General features: G+C 41.3%; 1 protein-coding gene and 1 long non-coding RNA gene across 3 annotated transcripts in view; one reads left to right on the top strand and one right to left on the bottom strand.

The window, feature by feature from the left end:
* MALRD1 (MAM and LDL receptor class A domain containing 1) overlaps positions 1 to 16,689 on the top strand; it is a 476,497-nt gene that overhangs the window by 386,396 nt on the left and 73,412 nt on the right. The window contains exon 34 of the mRNA XM_039526296.1: positions 5,318 to 5,519. Coding sequence (XP_039382230.1) covers positions 5,318 to 5,519 — 202 coding nt within the window. The remainder of the gene's footprint in view (positions 1 to 5,317; positions 5,520 to 16,689) is intronic.
* LOC120398720 overlaps positions 5,015 to 16,689 on the bottom strand; it is a 35,306-nt gene continuing 23,631 nt past the window's right edge. For both annotated transcript variants that reach the window (XR_005594660.1, XR_005594659.1), the window contains 3 exons: positions 16,134 to 16,374; positions 8,880 to 11,487; positions 5,015 to 6,023 (listed from right to left, as the gene is read on the bottom strand). This is a non-coding gene — a long non-coding RNA (uncharacterized LOC120398720). The remainder of the gene's footprint in view (positions 6,024 to 8,879; positions 11,488 to 16,133; positions 16,375 to 16,689) is intronic.

Genomic DNA, 16,689 nt, shown 5'->3' with positions numbered 1-16,689 from the left:
GGATTTGCTAAAGAATTCAGTTCCCACACCAGAATACAAATGAAGCAGGTGCAAAGGCACCTTGCAGAAGAACTAAAAATCACAGAGCAGAGCCAAAGTGGCTGTTCTGTACTGGGTACTATCTGTGCTCCTCCATGTATGAGTCCATCTCAGCTCGTATGGAATGGAAGGAGTATTGCTCTGCCCCTCCTCCACTTCCCTCTTCTACAGAGGCTAATGACTCTGTCAACATTAGCCTTAAGCTGTGGTTGCGCTCTGTGTATCCCTGTGTAGAGGCCACATACAAACCTCGTCCTTGTGCTGTCTGTATAAATTGAGCATAAAGACTGAGACTGCATCTAGCTCTTGAACATCAAGACACATTTGGTTCTTATTGTGGTGGGAGGCTCTGGCAAAGAATGCAGCATTGCAATCTGTCAGTTATCCTCTTCACTCGCTATGGGCATATTGGAGCCTGTGACGGGGCAGCCCTGCCCCACATAGCCCCAGCAGCGTAACACCAGTAGCTCTGGCGGCAGAAGTCCCGCCCCGCTCATACTGGGCATGCTCCAAGTGCTCTGGGAGTATAAAAGGAGGGAACTCAGCTCAGTCTGGGTTGGCAGCTGCAGGGGAAGGACCTACCTGGGAAGCTCCTGTGGAGAACCAGCCACCACCCTTGAACTCCCTGGGATCTGAAGCTTCCCCTGGCCAGCACAAAGCCCGGCTGTGGGTGGAGCCCAAGGAGGTGATGGACCCGGAGGCCCGCGAAGAACCTGGAGATTTGGAGGAGACCCCAACTCTCATCTTGGTAGGAAGCAACCCGGAAGGAGTGACGGACTGGTACCTTGCCTCCAGTAAGCCTCAGCGTGCTTCAGTAGGACGCTCCCGCTGAGTCTGTGGCAAGGTCCTATGGCGCTGTTAGGGGCAATTCTATAGACTTTGGCCACTAGGCCATGTTACCCCATAACCAGGGGCAATCCTAAGGACTCTGGCTACTAGGTCATGTTACCCTGTAACAGGGGCAAGTCTATGGACTCTGGCCACTAGGCTGTGTTACCCCGTAACCAGGGGCAATTCTAGGGGCTCTGTCCACTAGGCCGTGTTGCCCTGTGACGAGGAGCGTGAACCCTCACAGAGCCACTTACCCCAGAGAGAATAACACCTACATTGCAGGTAAAGAAACAGAGTTCTAATTGAGGTTTACATTTTTCTGAACCTCTTGGGTAATTGCTGAAATAAATCAAAATCAAAACTTTTCCATATATATATATATATGTTATGGCATTTTGTAGAGGTATCAAGTGAGAATGGGACCCATTGTGGTGGGCATTATACAAATACATCACAAGAGACAGTCCCTACCCTAAAGAGGTTACAGTCTACACACACAAAGGATTGGAGAAAGGAAGTATTATTACCACCATTTTACAGATGGGGACCTGAGGCAGCTGGATTAAATGACTTGTCCAAAGTCATACTGGAAACTGTGGCAGAGCAGGGAATTGAACAGAGATCTCCCAGATCCCATTCTAGTGCCTTACCCAGAATACTGTCCATCCTTAGAGAAATTCAGGTAATTCTACATCAAGAAACAGATCTGGCTCGCCATTGGGTTACTCCAGCTTTACATTAGCGTTGCTCTATTGATTTCAGTGGAATTCCACCAGTTTTAAGCTGGAGGAATGCAGTCATGAGCCACACATGAAATGTGTAGAATAAGAAACGTATTGTACATCAAAGCAGGATTTTTCTAATCTGAAGCTTTTACCAAAAACCCTCTCTGATATTTCTCCACTAAAATTTAAAATCCGGAGCTCAGGAAAAAGAGCCTGTGTTCTGAGTCCTAGAGTACATTACTTTTGTCCACACCAGAACTGAAAGCAGCAGAAGGCAGAAGATAAAATTCAGGGAGAGACTGGGATTCTAGATCCTGAGTTGGTAGAGGCTGGCTAGGCTACTTAGGTGAAGAATAGTAAAAGGCCAATATGGCTCCACCAGGAACCCCTTTTTGATTTTCAGGTAATTAAAGAAACCTACAAAAAGTAGAAACATGGACAAATTGCTAAGGAGGAATACAAAAGAATAGTACATGCATATAGGACCAAAATCAGAAAAGCTAACTCACAAAATGCGTTACACCTAGTAAGGTACATAAAAGGCAATAAGAAGAGATTATTTAAATACACTGGAAGCAAGAGTAAGATGAAAGAAAGTTTAGATCTTCTAGTTAGCAAGGAAGGAGAGCTAATAATTGATGACATCTAGATGTTTAATGCTATTTTGCTTGTCTTCACTGAAAAAGTTAATGGTGATCAGATACTCAACATAATTAATATTAACAACAAGGAGGGGAAGGAACACAAACCAAAATCGGGAAAGAACAAGTTAAAGAATATTTAGATAAGTTAGATATATTCAAGTTGGGAGGACTTGTTGAATTTCATCCTAGGGTACCAAAGAAACTAGCAGAAACAATCTCAGAACCATTAGCAATAATCTTTGAGAACTCTTGGAGGATGTGTGAGGTCCCAGAAGATTGGAGAAGGGCAGTGGGAAATGTGGTCTAGATGAACGTACTAAACGTACTAAAAGGTGGGTGCACAACTGATTGAAAGACCAGCCTCAGCATACGTGATTTGCTGAGAACAGGATTAGAATTTAAAATGACCTTTACAAATTGGAGAATTGGTCTGAATTCAACAAGATAAAATTCAATAAAGACAAGTGGAAAGTACTTCTCATAGGAAGGAAAAATCAAATGCATAACTACAAAATTGGGAATAAACAATGTGATGCAGCTGTAAAAAAGGCTAACTTCATTTTGGGGTGTATTAACAGGAGAGTTGTATGTATACCAAGGGAAGTAATTGTCCTGTTAGACTCAGCACTGGTGAGGCCTCAGCTAGAGTATTATGTCCAATTCTGGACGCCAGATTTTAGGGAATATGTGGACAAATGGAAGAGAGTTCAGAAGAAAGCAACAAAAATGAAGAAAGGTTTAGCAAACCTGACCTATAAGAAAAGGTTAAAAAATTGGCATGTTTAGTCTTGAGAAAAGAAGACTGAGGGGGGACCAGATTAGTCTTCAAATATGTTAAGGGCTGCTATAAAGAGGACTATGATCAATTTTTCTCCATGTCAGCCGAAAGTAGGACAAGATGTAATGGGCTTGAGCAAAGGAGATTTAGGTTACGAAAAGCATTCTAACTCGAAGGGTAGTTAAGCTCTGGAATATGCTTCCAAGGGAGGTTGTGGAATCCCCATCATTGAAAGTTTTTAAAAACAGGCTAGACCAACACCTGTCAGGGATGGTCTAGATTATACTTGTTCATGCCTCAGCACCAGGGGTTGGACTAGATGACCTCTGGAGGCCCCTTCCAGCCTTATATTTCTATGATTATATCAGCCAAGGTGCAGAATTTGCACTGTTGTTCTGAAAGTTAGTACATATCTTGCCTGTCAACAAACAGAAATTTAGGCAGAGGCACCTGGAAGAAGAAAGAGGTTACAAACAAAAAACATAAAGAAACTGAAAGTATAAAAGTCTCTGATCATTAAAAATTCCCTTCAGCCCTAGATGTAGAAATATGCTTAGTCTGACAATTAGAAAGTACAGTCCTGGGAAAAAGATAAATGACTAAATCCCAGAAATGCTATGGGAAACAACCAACAAATTTTCTGCCTTCTGGTCATCCCTCGCTATCCAAATGGGCCTTTCCCCCCCCCCCCCCTTCAGAAGAATTCTTTGTCATAGGAGCCTTTTTATATTTAGTTTCCCTCATCTATTCATGAAGGGGTGTGTGTGTGTTTTTATATAATAAATAATACACACATGCACTTCAGTTATGTTTGGTGTCCCTTTTTTTCTAGTCAAATCAGTCCATTGCTAGAAATTAAATATATTCATTGACATGTACTCTGTCATGACAGTGGAGGTGGCATACTATCTAGTGAAACGATTGCTAAATCTATGAGTCTGAAGTCTGTTCCTCAGGGAATAACACCACATCATTTTTCACCCTATTGATTATCATTTCTATTCTTAAATTGCCCTCGGAGGAAAGCTCTAAGACAAAGGGGAGGAACAACTCCTTTGTCTATGTAGAGGCTTCCAAGCAGGTGGGAGTTATTCCACTGGTTCTTCCCATTTCAATCTCATTTAGACAGTGAAGCATGCCCTTGACATGGATATTTACTTCCTTTCCTCAGCCAGTTTTTCACCGATCTAAAGATGACTGAAAGGTAGATACCCGCAGAGAGCTGCTGGAAGCAGAGACTGACTCTGTTTCACTAGATATCTACTCTGATAACATTTTGTCTCAATATTCTTATGCAGTAAAGCTCAAAGAAAGTATCTGGTTTAAGGTCCTGGTTGGTTTTTAACTCAATTATCCAACTGAATTGGTTGCGGGACATGAAGGTCAAGTGACTTATTGAAGGTTATGCAATTAATCAACCTGGATTTAAGCCCAGCATTTTCTTGGCTCTCATTCTTTTCCTTTTCTTTATATTTCATTGCTATATCAGGGACCCTAGGTTGGGAAATGAGCTCCAGAGTGGAGGATATCAGGCCCAAAGGTGACACTCACAATTTCTGGCAATCTGAGATGCCAAAAATATAATGCTTCAGTGTCTCCTGCTGGTCAGCTGATGGAGTAAAATTGCTTTTAAAAAATCACAGTATATCAAGATTATTGGGCCTTTCTGTTGTATTTGAGTGACACTGGTTCAATAGCTTTGTTTTGCTGCAAATTCATTCCATGTTGTTTGTTTTAATATTTGATTTTGTTTTACGCTGACATTTATCACTAAGTTTATACGAGTCAATTTGCCATCACTGAGTGCAGTGTAAATTGCATCACTGAGTGCAGTTTTTTAAGTGTTTGTAACAGATGCCAGATTGAAACCACTAGGTGCTGAAGTCCTCTATTTATACATCTAAAAGCTTCACATACTCTCACAACTCAGTTCAGACAGGGAGGGACCACCTTGAGGGAGGTTAATTCAACCTCTGTGCTAAGTATTTCCTTTGACATAAATAGATTTTGGATCTGCTTCTATGCTGGCCAAGGCTGGCAGCAGGGTTTCCCAATTAATAACTTCTAGCAGCATTTTCTGTTATGTGAACTCTTGTTTACTAAAAATTGGACTGAGACCACCACGGCCATGTCACAATATTCAGTCATCACCAACCAGGTAATGAACCACAGCAGAAAGGCTCCGTATTACATAGCCGGTCGGCTGAGCCCTCAGACTTTGTTGGGTTGACCTAACTAGCTGTACTTCTCTGTAGTTTCATGCTGATTACATTTTATTTCCTGGGTTTTGTTGTCAATAGGTGTACACTGTTGAAGAATATGGAATGCATATTCTGATGTGGTCTTCAAATGGAAATAAAGGAAGCAGGTGGACGTATGCAAATGTGGTTCTCTCTAGCAACAGTCCTTTCAGAGTCGCATTTGAAGCTGAAGTGGGAGGGAATGAGTTCACAGAAGTTGCTCTTGATGATATTTCTTTCACCCTGGAATGTATGGATGCAGGTATGTGAAACGCAATCAGAAATGAAGGGGTTTACCATTTTACAATGGTGAGTTTGTGTTGTGCTACTAATGTGTACCAAAATATCTGAAGTCACCAGTAAAAAGTATTTAAAGAGATCACCATTTAAAAAGTCAGCATTTTCCGGTCATTGCAGACTTGGTATCTAAGAACCCACTGTTAAGAATATATTCCAGGGAAGAATATAGAGAAAAACAGTGAGATCTCAAATACCACTGCATGGAAATAGGTTTGTTTGTTTGTTTGTTTTTAAGAACAGCACAGTACTAGTCCCATTTTACAACATCCATCAAAATGTAGAATGGAAAACAAACTTTTAGTCTGACCACAATACAGGACAGTGTGTCTCTGCATTGGAGAAGAAAACTGGGTGGTAGGAGACAAAGGGGAAATTTCTCCTTTCTGATCTATATGGCAGATTTTGCTTTAGTCCATTGGCTTTCCCTATGTGTGTGGATTTCCCATTGCCATCAAAAGTGTTCCACCTGTATAGGAAGAGAAGAATATTTGAATAAAGATATTTGTCATGTGGATCTCTGAGGACGATTCTGCCCTAAAACTAGCATGTGAATAAATTTGTAATTATAACAGCCCCCGCCAGTATCAGTATAATTGAAGGCCTGTTAGTGTTTTATTCTGAACCCTGTTTGAGAGGGATTTATCATTGCTGCACTGTAACAATTCTCTCCAGGATGAAAACAATCAGACAAGGTTTTAGCTTGGGATGGAATAGTTTTATGAGCACAGAAGTCACTCACAATTATTTTAAAAAGTAAATGGCTTGTTTTTATCTTTACTCTCTTCATGAACTACCTCAGCAACATAACAAATTTACCATGCTGCCTTGCAATTTTGAGAATTTATGATCTTGAACTTCTACTATAAAAGCTTTATAACTTGAACTGTGCAAAAAATGGCTTATATCCTAAAGCCCTACAATACTATTTATTATGCCAGTGTAATGTATCATATAATACAACATCAAAAGAAAAAGTATATGCAAGATACTGTACTGGCTCTTTTTCAGCCACTAAAATCTATGGAGATTTTCAGCACAAATAGTGAGTATTTTTATTCGCACATGAACACCATGTATGCAAATAATGGTATTTCCATGAAGTTCAGTCATTCCTTAAACATTTATGTGAACAAAAAACAGTTTGTTGTGAATGTTTGTTGACAAATAACCAATAGGGATTGGATATGGCAAAATAAAAAAAAAATAAAAAAAATACAGATTTGTATGAAAATGTTCTGGAATAATTTTTTCCACTGTTCACACAGTTCTAATAATGAATAGTGACCCAGAATTGTTCAGACAGCATCTAGGAAACACAGCCCATGTGCGAATTACTTGTATCACACTGTGTTTAAAACACTGCTTCTATTGTCAGTGATGATACAACCAGTCTCTGGGGAGATAAGCCACATGCTGGTTTGTACTTGAAGTATTGATGGTGCAGTATGTTCTCACTTATGTGAGATTTGCTAAATCTAGAAATACAAAGAGCAGCTTTTTTCTGAAAAGTGCAGTTCAGGCAAAGGCTATTATTGGAATGACTTCCAATGAGCTGGGATACGCACACATGGTCAAGTGCTTGTCCTAGATTTTTTTATGTCAACAAACTCATTCTCTCACAAGAATCATTTAAAACTTTCACTGAATGTTGGAATTACATGATATTGTGACGAGGGTCACACCAGAGGATTTTTTAAGTGATATATTTTAGTACCCGTGACTAATTGGAATACCCCGCAGTCCCTGTTTAAACCCCACTGAAATCTATAGATTGTCTTCTGTCTCCTAGTTCACCTCCTTAACTCCTATAGACTTCACAGGGAGTCAAACGAGTTAACTCAAGGAAAAAAATCTCTAGTTAAACAGGCATAGTTGTCTGTTCAAATGATGATAATTTAAGAAATAAGATAACTAGTGGTACTGTACCATTTTCTGACCGCTCTGATTTTTCCAAAAGGTTTCCCGGTTACAGAACATTCTCAGGCAGATAGCAATTTCTGGTTTATTCTGTATTAAAGCCATGGCTTGATCATGAGTAGACCTCTATGAATAGTCAGTATTCATAGCTATTGAGTTAGGTTGGTTAGTTGCGATTGGTCAAGTAAGTCACAGGTCAAGTAGTTCTCTGAATTGGATGAGCACCAGTCTGTCAACACAAACACTTTTACTTGCATATTTAAAATTTGGTTTCCACAAATATTTGTACATGAAGTTTTGACTTTGGCTGTCTCCAAACATTCATACCAGGAAAAAAGCAATTGCACAGATGTTTGCTGATTAAAAAACGCAAAATGAGGAATAAGTGTGGCTGAAGCAAAAACAGTTAGTCACGTATAATCACTGTAGGACCTCCCATTGGAATTTGTGAGAGGTTTCTCACATGAGGCAGACACACACAGAGTCTTCATGATTAGAATCTTTATGAGCCATCTTGTCATGTAACTAATAAAGAGAGTTGTGGTCTAAACTTTATATCCCTGGTCTCCCTCTGGCTCCTGAACTAGAGAAGCTGCAACATACTCATGGCTGCCTGACTGTACTAGAAAGCACGACATGATGTCAGAAGTGACCACATTGTGCATGAAGCAAGATGTGGCTGCTTTTGTCAGGAACACAGTGGATTAGGAAAACTACTACATAGAGGAAGAAACTGCAAGCTATAGACCACCAGGAGCCAAACAAAAAGTACAAAGTACTGAGATGTAGAACATAGTCAGTACACATAAATGAAACAAAAAATAACACTGTAAGAGAGAAAACAGTTTTTTTAATAAGAAAAAATTAACATAAAGGATTGCAAGCCACCCCACTTTCATCTTTCCTTGCTAATATTGCTGAAAATTGGAGGAGAGGGGAACAATGACTCCACACTGGGCTTTGTAGCAGAGCATGGAGCAGCTCCAGAGCAGTGGAGCTGCAGGTTTTTGCCTGGAGTTGGAGAGGAGCCGGAGCACAGCTCCAAAGCCCTGACTCCACATCTATATGACAGCCTTAGGAGCCTATAAAAAAAGAAGAGGACATAAAAGAAACCATTTTATTGCACATAGTGGGAGAGGAGACTCTGGAAGTGTATAACACATTCTTACAGCTGCCAACTGAAAATCCCATTTGGGGTGAGGTCTTAACAATGCTTACTGTGACAGATTTTCGTTACCAATCTGCCTGGAGCATCAGGTGATCAGGCTGATGCTGCAGGATTGTTTGGGGAGGAGATGACATAACACACCAAGTGTTTAAATTTTAAAGCTTTATTAATAAAATAATAAAAATATAGCAGAGTGTGCTGGGAACGCCCCAAGCCCTAACCCACTTTCATACTCACATCCACACTACCCAAACCTGGCCAGGCCTGGGTGTAACGTAAGAAGAAGAGGGGAAGGGTGGATGGGAGTTCTTGCCCTGGGCCCAGGTCAGCTGGGGGATCCGCTGTAATCTCCCAATTGCTCCAGCGCTCAGGAGGGTTTTAAGTCCTGGGCTCTTTTGAGGGTGTTCCATTCCGCGACCTCTGTTCCTGGTGCTCCTTCTGCCAGTCCAAACCGCTTTCTGTGGTCTCCTTGACTTTCCCCAAAACACACCGGCTAGACTCTGTTGTTCTCTTTGTTTTCCTCTGTGCTGGCCTTCGCTTGCCTTGCTTGTTACGGGCTGGCTCTGCAGGTCTGTGGCTGTTCCATTCCGGGCCCCCCTCATTTTTGGCCGGCAGCCGAGAGTCAGATGTGTGCTGTGGCCTTGAGCATTTTATCTTGGGGCCTAGAAGGAGCATGGAGTTAACCCGTTCTCTGCTCTTCTTCTTTCTCTGCCCCCTCTCTCTTGGCCTCTCATACTCCTTCCATTCCCCACTCACACACTTTTGACCCTCCCCAAAATGCTGTGTGATGCTTGCGACAGCATTAGCTACATACAGTGCTGATCTGCCTTCCCCGGGGACTCCCTGAGGGAGGGGCCGTTGGGGTGTGACATTAGGATCTATTGTAATCCTGAGAATAATGTGATGTTCAAACTATACCTGTTCTGGGCTCACCTACACCTAGGAGAAGAGAAGATAGACAAGTATGTCACAGAGACAAAAAGTAAGAGATTGTGAGTTTGGAAATATTAAAAATGACATGCTCAGAGACACTGTGTTCAGAGTCACTGATAAATGACTAAAGGAAAAGTTGTTGAGGAAGACTGATTTGGGCTTGTAAAAAGCAATATATATTTGCACACCCTCTCAAGCCATAAAGACACAAATAGAGCTCAAAGCTGGGCCACATTCTGACAAGTTTATACAGGCTTTTACACAAAAGTATGGACAAGACCCAGTCACATGAGAATCACAGCAAAGCAGACTCACCAACAGCTCACACAAAGAAACTATGCACATGCTGTGTGGTAAGACACACCCACCCAGAGTCTGCCCAGCCATTGCAGTAACGTCACAAGTGTGGACAATTAAATCATTATTCTTCTATGTGCAGAGCAACAAACATACCCAAAAGACAAAGCCACAAATATCTGGCTGAACTAGAATGTGAGCAATCCCTTGTAGATATACTATCACAGGGTAATAGAAAACATATAACACACACTCAGCAGTGTATACATTCACTGAATATAAAGAATGCACCTGAATGATACTGGAGATGAAGCTAATATTTTATCAGTTCACCTTTTGAAAAAGATACCAGGTCCCATCAGAATAAAGCCATCTAATGTTGCACATATAGCATATGGCAGTTCCAGAATAGACTCTGAAGGAGAAGTCACACTAACAGCAGTGATGGCCAAGGCGAAGGTCAGTCTTCAGTTCTTCATTACTAAGGCATTATAACATCAAAGTTAAGCAAAGAAGCTTGCACACAGCTACCTAATAAACAGAACAGGCATGCTTTGCACCACAGCACCCAACACTAAAGAAAAATTGATTGCACCATACCGAAAAAACCTTAGAGAACTAGGAGAGTTCCATGGGAAGCATCACAGACCCATCAGTCACCCCATCATACACTCCTGCAGAAATATCCCCTTTGCAGTGACAGACAGACTTAGAGATGCATGCAGGCCATTAGAAAAGGGTCATAGCAAAAGTGAATTGACCCACTCCATGGATTACCAGCTTGGTCTTAATTGAAAAGAAAAATGGCACGATTAGGATGTATTTGGATCCTAGAGACCTTAATAAGGCTATCCTGGGACAGAATTACTCCATCCCCAGATGTTTAATGCTAACTATCTGGTAAAAGCATATCCACTATTTCAGATGAGAAAGATGGATATTGGCAAGTGTTGTGATAATTGGGCCTACAAATTTACACTCACTTTTTAGAGTTGAACTCACAGTTAGGGTAAGTTCATAAGATGTCACAATAACCTATAACAACAAATGTTGATGGGAAAAGGTACAAAAGGGAGACAGATTGAATTAGTCCAAACAAAAAGTCCAACTGATATAACTCAAGGACTGTGTTAAGATCAAGCCTTGCAAACAAGAAGAGGGTGGAATCAGAAATCAGTGACTCAAAACTGGTGTGCCAGAAACCAGGCCTAATTAGTGGACAAAATAATGAGGGGATGGGTTGTTTCACTGACCATTCCCTTTGTGGGCCCTTAATGAAAGAGGCTTTAAGAAAAATTGGGTTCTGGAGTGAGCTTCACCATCAGGGCTACACCCCCACCATCTCCTGCACCTCCAGGCCTTCATCATCTTGACCTTGAGAGATGTCCTGACCGGATCAGGCCAGAGAAAGAGACCCAGATGACATCTCCACCTCTACTGGCTCCAGCTGAATCCCAAACACCACCTGGGATGAAACAGGATTGGACTTTAACAGCTCCAACCCATCTCAATTAACCTCTTCTCTTTTCCCCAAAAGGACAGTTATTGTCATTTTTGGTAACATCTAAGAGACTGTCAAACAGGGGCTGGGTTTCCTTCCAAAAACTCTCTTCAGCTAAAAGAAAAAAGAACAAGGGATGTTATTAAAATGGATACCTTGATTAATACTTTACATGTCAAAATACTTTAACTGTTTTTCCTTCTCTTTTCTGTATTTAAGACAAGGTTAAAATTTTAATGGAATGTTTGCCATGATACTAAGCAGGCTAAAGTCTCTGTATACTACATCCTGGACATTGTTTAATATTAAACGGTGACTAAGTTATGTTGACAACTTCAGCCCATATATCCTATCTAAATTAATTCACCATGTCACATTAGATTAGGAGTCATCTGAACTGTGCACTTTGAATACAGCCTAGGGAAGATACAATTTTCTCCATCTACCTTTTAGAATAAAGTCAGCTAGTGAAGTATCAGAGAGGTAGCCGTGTTAGTCTGGTTCTGTAAAAGCAGCAAAGAATCCTGTGGCACCTTATAGACTAACAGACGTTTTGCAGCATGAGCTTTCGTGGGTGAATGCCCACTTCGTCGGATGCAAGAGTGGAAATTTCCAGGGGCAGGTAAATATAAGCAAGCAAGAAGCAAGCTAGAGATAACGAGGTTAGATCAATCAGGGAGGAATCTCACATAATGGTTCTTTTTGGTTACTCAGTCTACATTCCTGAAATAATTTGTCCATCCTTCTATAAGTTGTTCTATATTTTGTTCATACTTGGCCACTACACTGTCTTCTCCGCTCTTGCTTTTGTTCAGCGAATGCCTTGGTGTGACCCATTTAAACAGTTAAGCATTTTTTTTGTGGTCCTGTTAGGAATAATTATCCTGTCACCAGCCATTAACTGGCCATCACATACAGTCCCCAGCTAAAGCCCCTCCAATGCATCATCAGGGATTTACAACCCATCCTGGACAATGATCCCACACTTTCACAGGCCTTGGGTGGCAGGCCAGTCCTCGCCCACAGACAACCTGCCAACCTGAAGCATATTCTCACCAGCAACTGCACACTGCACCATAGTAACTCTAGCTCAGGAACCAATCCATGCAACAAACCTCGATGCCAACTCTGCCCACATATCTACACCAGCAATACCATCACAGGACCTAACCAGATCAGCCACACCATCACCGGTTCATTCACCTACACATCCACCAATGTAATATATGCTATCATATGCCAGCAATGCCCTTCTGCTATGTACATCGGCCAAACTGGACAGTCTCTAAGGAAAAGGATAAATGGACACAAATCAGATATTAGGAATGGCAATATACAAAAACCTGTAGGAGAACACTTCAACCTCCCTGGCCACACAATAGCAGATCTTAAGGTGGCCATCCTGCAGCAAAAAAAACTTTAGGACCAGACTAAGAGAAACTGCTGAGCTTCAGGTTTCAGAGTAGCAGCCGTGTTAGTCTGTATCCGCAAAAAAAAAAAGGAGTACTTGTGGCACCTTAAAGACTAACAAATTTATTTAAGCATGAGCTTTCGTGAGCTACAGCTCACTTCTTCGGATACATCTGATACATCCGAAGAAGTGAGCTGTAGCTCACGCTTAAATAAATTTGTTAGTCTTTAAGGTGCCACAAGTACTCCTTTTTTTTTTTTGCTGAGCTTCAGTTCATTTGCAAATTTGACACCATCAGTTTAGGATTAAACAAAGACTGTGAATGGCTTGCCAACTACAGAACCAGTTTCTCCTCCCTTGGTTTTCACACCTCAACTGCTAGAACAGGGCCTCATCCTCCCTGATTGATCTAACCTCGTTATCTCTAGCCTGCTTCTTGCTTGCTTATATTTACCTGCCCCTGGAAATTTCCACTCTTGCATCCGACGAAGTGGGTATTCACCCACGAAAGCTCATGCTGCAAAACATCTGTTAGTCTATAAGGTGCCACAGGATTCTTTGCTGCTTCAGCTAGTGAAGTGTTTCAACAAAAGAATAATGAAATATCTGGAGATATTTCAGACGGCCATATAATAGCGGACAACACGATAATAGCAGCATCAACTCAGGCAGAACATGATCAGATACTGAATAAAGTGTGGCAAGGGCTCATGCAGAGAATATCAAGTTCAACCCAGATAAAATCCAGTTTATCTTAAAAGATATCAAATACATGGGACACATTCTCTCATCACAAGGAACTAGGCCAGATGACAGTAAGGTTGAAGCCATCGCTAACATGAGATCTCCACAGGACAAAAAGGCATTACAAAGAAGCCTGGGGGTGATTAGATTCCTTGAACAGTACATGCCAGGTGAAGCACCTTTGACTTGCTCTACAGAGACAATTCCTATGTGAGAATATAACTTGGCAATGGTTATGGGAACAAGACAAGGCAATGGAACAGCTAAAGACTGTGCTCTGTAATGTTCTGGTACTCAGTCGCTATGAGCCCAACAAGCCAGTCATTATTCAAGCAGACACATCCAAAGGTGGTTTAGGAGCTTGTCTATCGCAAGACAGAGGCCCTTTTTCATATGCATCATGAGCGCTGACAAATTGAGAAGGAACTACTGGCAATTGTGTTTGCCACAAAGAAATTTCATCAGTACATATAAGGAGTACAGGTTGAGGTACACTCTGATTATAAATCATAGGAAGCAATATTCTCCAAACCTTGAAGAAAAGCATCTGCAAGGCTACAATGCATGCTACTTCCATTGCAGAAATATGATCTCAAAGTCACAGAAACCCCTAGTAAAGAAATATCAATTGCAGACATTATCAAGAGTTGCAGTGTAATATACTACGGAAAGAGATAATGAAATCACTGATGAAAAGGTTGTCTATGCAGTTGAGGCCACTTCTACACTCAGGACAGATTTGTTAAGCTGAAGGAGGACAAACAGAAACATCCTGTAATGCAAGTTTTACAGGATATTGGACATAAACGCTGGCCCTGCAGAGAAGACAAATGAATCTCAGACAGCAGCCATATTGTTCTGTGAAAGACTCTATTTCATTAAAACAAGGGTTGTTAATGGCTGGTGACAGGATAATTATTCCTAACAGGACCACACAAAAAATGCTTAACTGTTTAAATGGGTCACACCAAGGCATTCGCTGAACAAAAGCAAGAGCGGAGAAGACAGTGTAGTGGCCAAGTATGAACAAAATATAGAACAACTTATAGAAGGATGGACAAAGTATTTCAGGAATGTAGACTGAGTAACCAAAAAGAACCATTATGTGAGATTCCTGATCTGCCATGGCTGGAGATATTCCTGATCAGATATTCCTGATCTGCCATGGCTGCAGATATTATTGACTACAGCAGACACTGATATCTACTTCTAGTGGACTACTTTTCCATATTTCCAGAAGTTCTGCATCTGCCTGACAAGTATGTTCTATTATTGCTAAACTGAAAGCTGTATTGGCAAGACATGGCATCCATAAAAAGTTAGTGAATGACTATATTTAATTTGCAAACAGAGAAATGGGAACTTTATGAGACCACAGGGAGTGAAACTCACTCACTCCAGTCCGGGATACACGCAATCTAATAGAATGGCTAAGAGAACCATTCAGATGATAAAATACAGTGTTTCACAAAATAGCTGCATCAGATATTGATCCCTACTTAGCTATTTTGGAATTGAGGAACACACCACTGACAGGACAGAATACTGTCCTGCAAAGTTGCTGATGGGGAGGAGGTTGAAAACAACTCTTCCATCCTCACATACATTTCTGTAACCGAAAATACCTCCGAAGGCTCACACCAGATTAAAGCAGCTACAGGAAGGACAGAAGAAATACTGTAACCAGAGAGCTAAGCCATTATCTGTCTTCCATCATTGAGATCCAGTACATGTGGAAACAACACAAGGTTGACAACCAGCAAGGGTGACAGTAAGAGGTCCAAAGTCATGGTCATCTCACATTGAAACACCTACAGGAGAAAAGTACAGACATAACACATGGCACCTAAGATCTGACTATACAATGCAAACAATAGCTGCACAACAAATATCTCAATGGGAAGAATCACATGAGCAGCAAGCAGTATCTACACCAGAAAACCAGCAATCAGAATTGACACCACCATGATCTGAGACATAGGTTGTATCGGAAAGAAAATTCACAAGAAGTGGACGTCAGGTGCACCTATCAGCACAATACTGTAACTTGTAAGAAAATTTTATACAGGGACAACAGGCAGAAGTAGACTGAGCCAATGGTAAAGATTGAGCAGCAGCCAGTTAAATGTTAACAACCTCTGACTCACACAGATGAAGTCAGTTGCAGGGGGGAAGCTGGACTTTTCAGTGTTTTTTTTTCTTTTTATCACATTGCATCCTTTTTCCCACCTCTATTTATTAGAATATTCAACTTATTGAAGCTCATTTTTCATATTCAGGCTCTGAAGAATTGTCCCCTTCCAACAAAATTCTCATTGTTCTCTTAATTCCCCCATTTACACTTCTCACCTGTCCCTAGGGTAACTCTCCAAAGTTCCACATTCCACCTCCCCATTCCATCTCTTGCCCCTGCCTCAAATGCCCTACCCAATTTGAAAAGTCAAACTCTTTATGCTCCCCCAGCCAGACATCCCAATCCCATGTCCCCCATTCAATTTCTGCATCTCCCACCCAGTCCCTTAATTCCATTTGTTCACTCACTATTCTATCTATGATTTATATTTGTCCCCTTCCCGCATTCATGTCTTGTTCCCTGTTCACTTACCCTCAAAATCCAAAGTGTAATGTAAACTCTTGCTGAATTTGGGACTGAGAGAGTAACAGCTGGCAGTTGTGGCCTCCTGGACAGATAGAAGATGGTACCTGAGTTGGACTGTGATCTGCTGCTGGCCTTCAGGCACTGCTGCTGACTGGTGTAGACTGGCAGGACACTCAGGTACCCTCTTCTTTCCCCACTGGTCTTGGACCATCTTGAGAAGAGGACTTTCTTTATGACTCTTGCTGACCTGGGTTGGTAAAGAGACAAGAGTAAACCATCAGCAGAGCTGTGTACCTGGTTAGAGAATCTATACAAGAATGCAGAGACAAGGTCAGGAGGAAGGGGGAGGAATCCACCTTTTAGTTTATTCAGGATCTGCCCTAGCAGCAGCACCTCCTTGTGAATGTATTTTCCTAGTGGCAACTTCTTTTACAATAAAATCTGAAGATTCTGCTCTGCAAATGGCAGAGACGCAGTGTTCTAGATAATCTGAGTTTCAGGTCTGATTTGCTTTTTTTGCAGAATCAAAAAGAGAACAAAAAGGCAGTTAACAGATATATCA

Source organism: Mauremys reevesii, linkage group 2 (assembly GCF_016161935.1).
Source record: "Mauremys reevesii isolate NIE-2019 linkage group 2, ASM1616193v1, whole genome shotgun sequence".
NCBI classification, from domain to species: Eukaryota; Metazoa; Chordata; order Testudines; family Geoemydidae; genus Mauremys; species Mauremys reevesii.
This window is presented reverse-complemented; position numbering and strand designations above follow the sequence as displayed.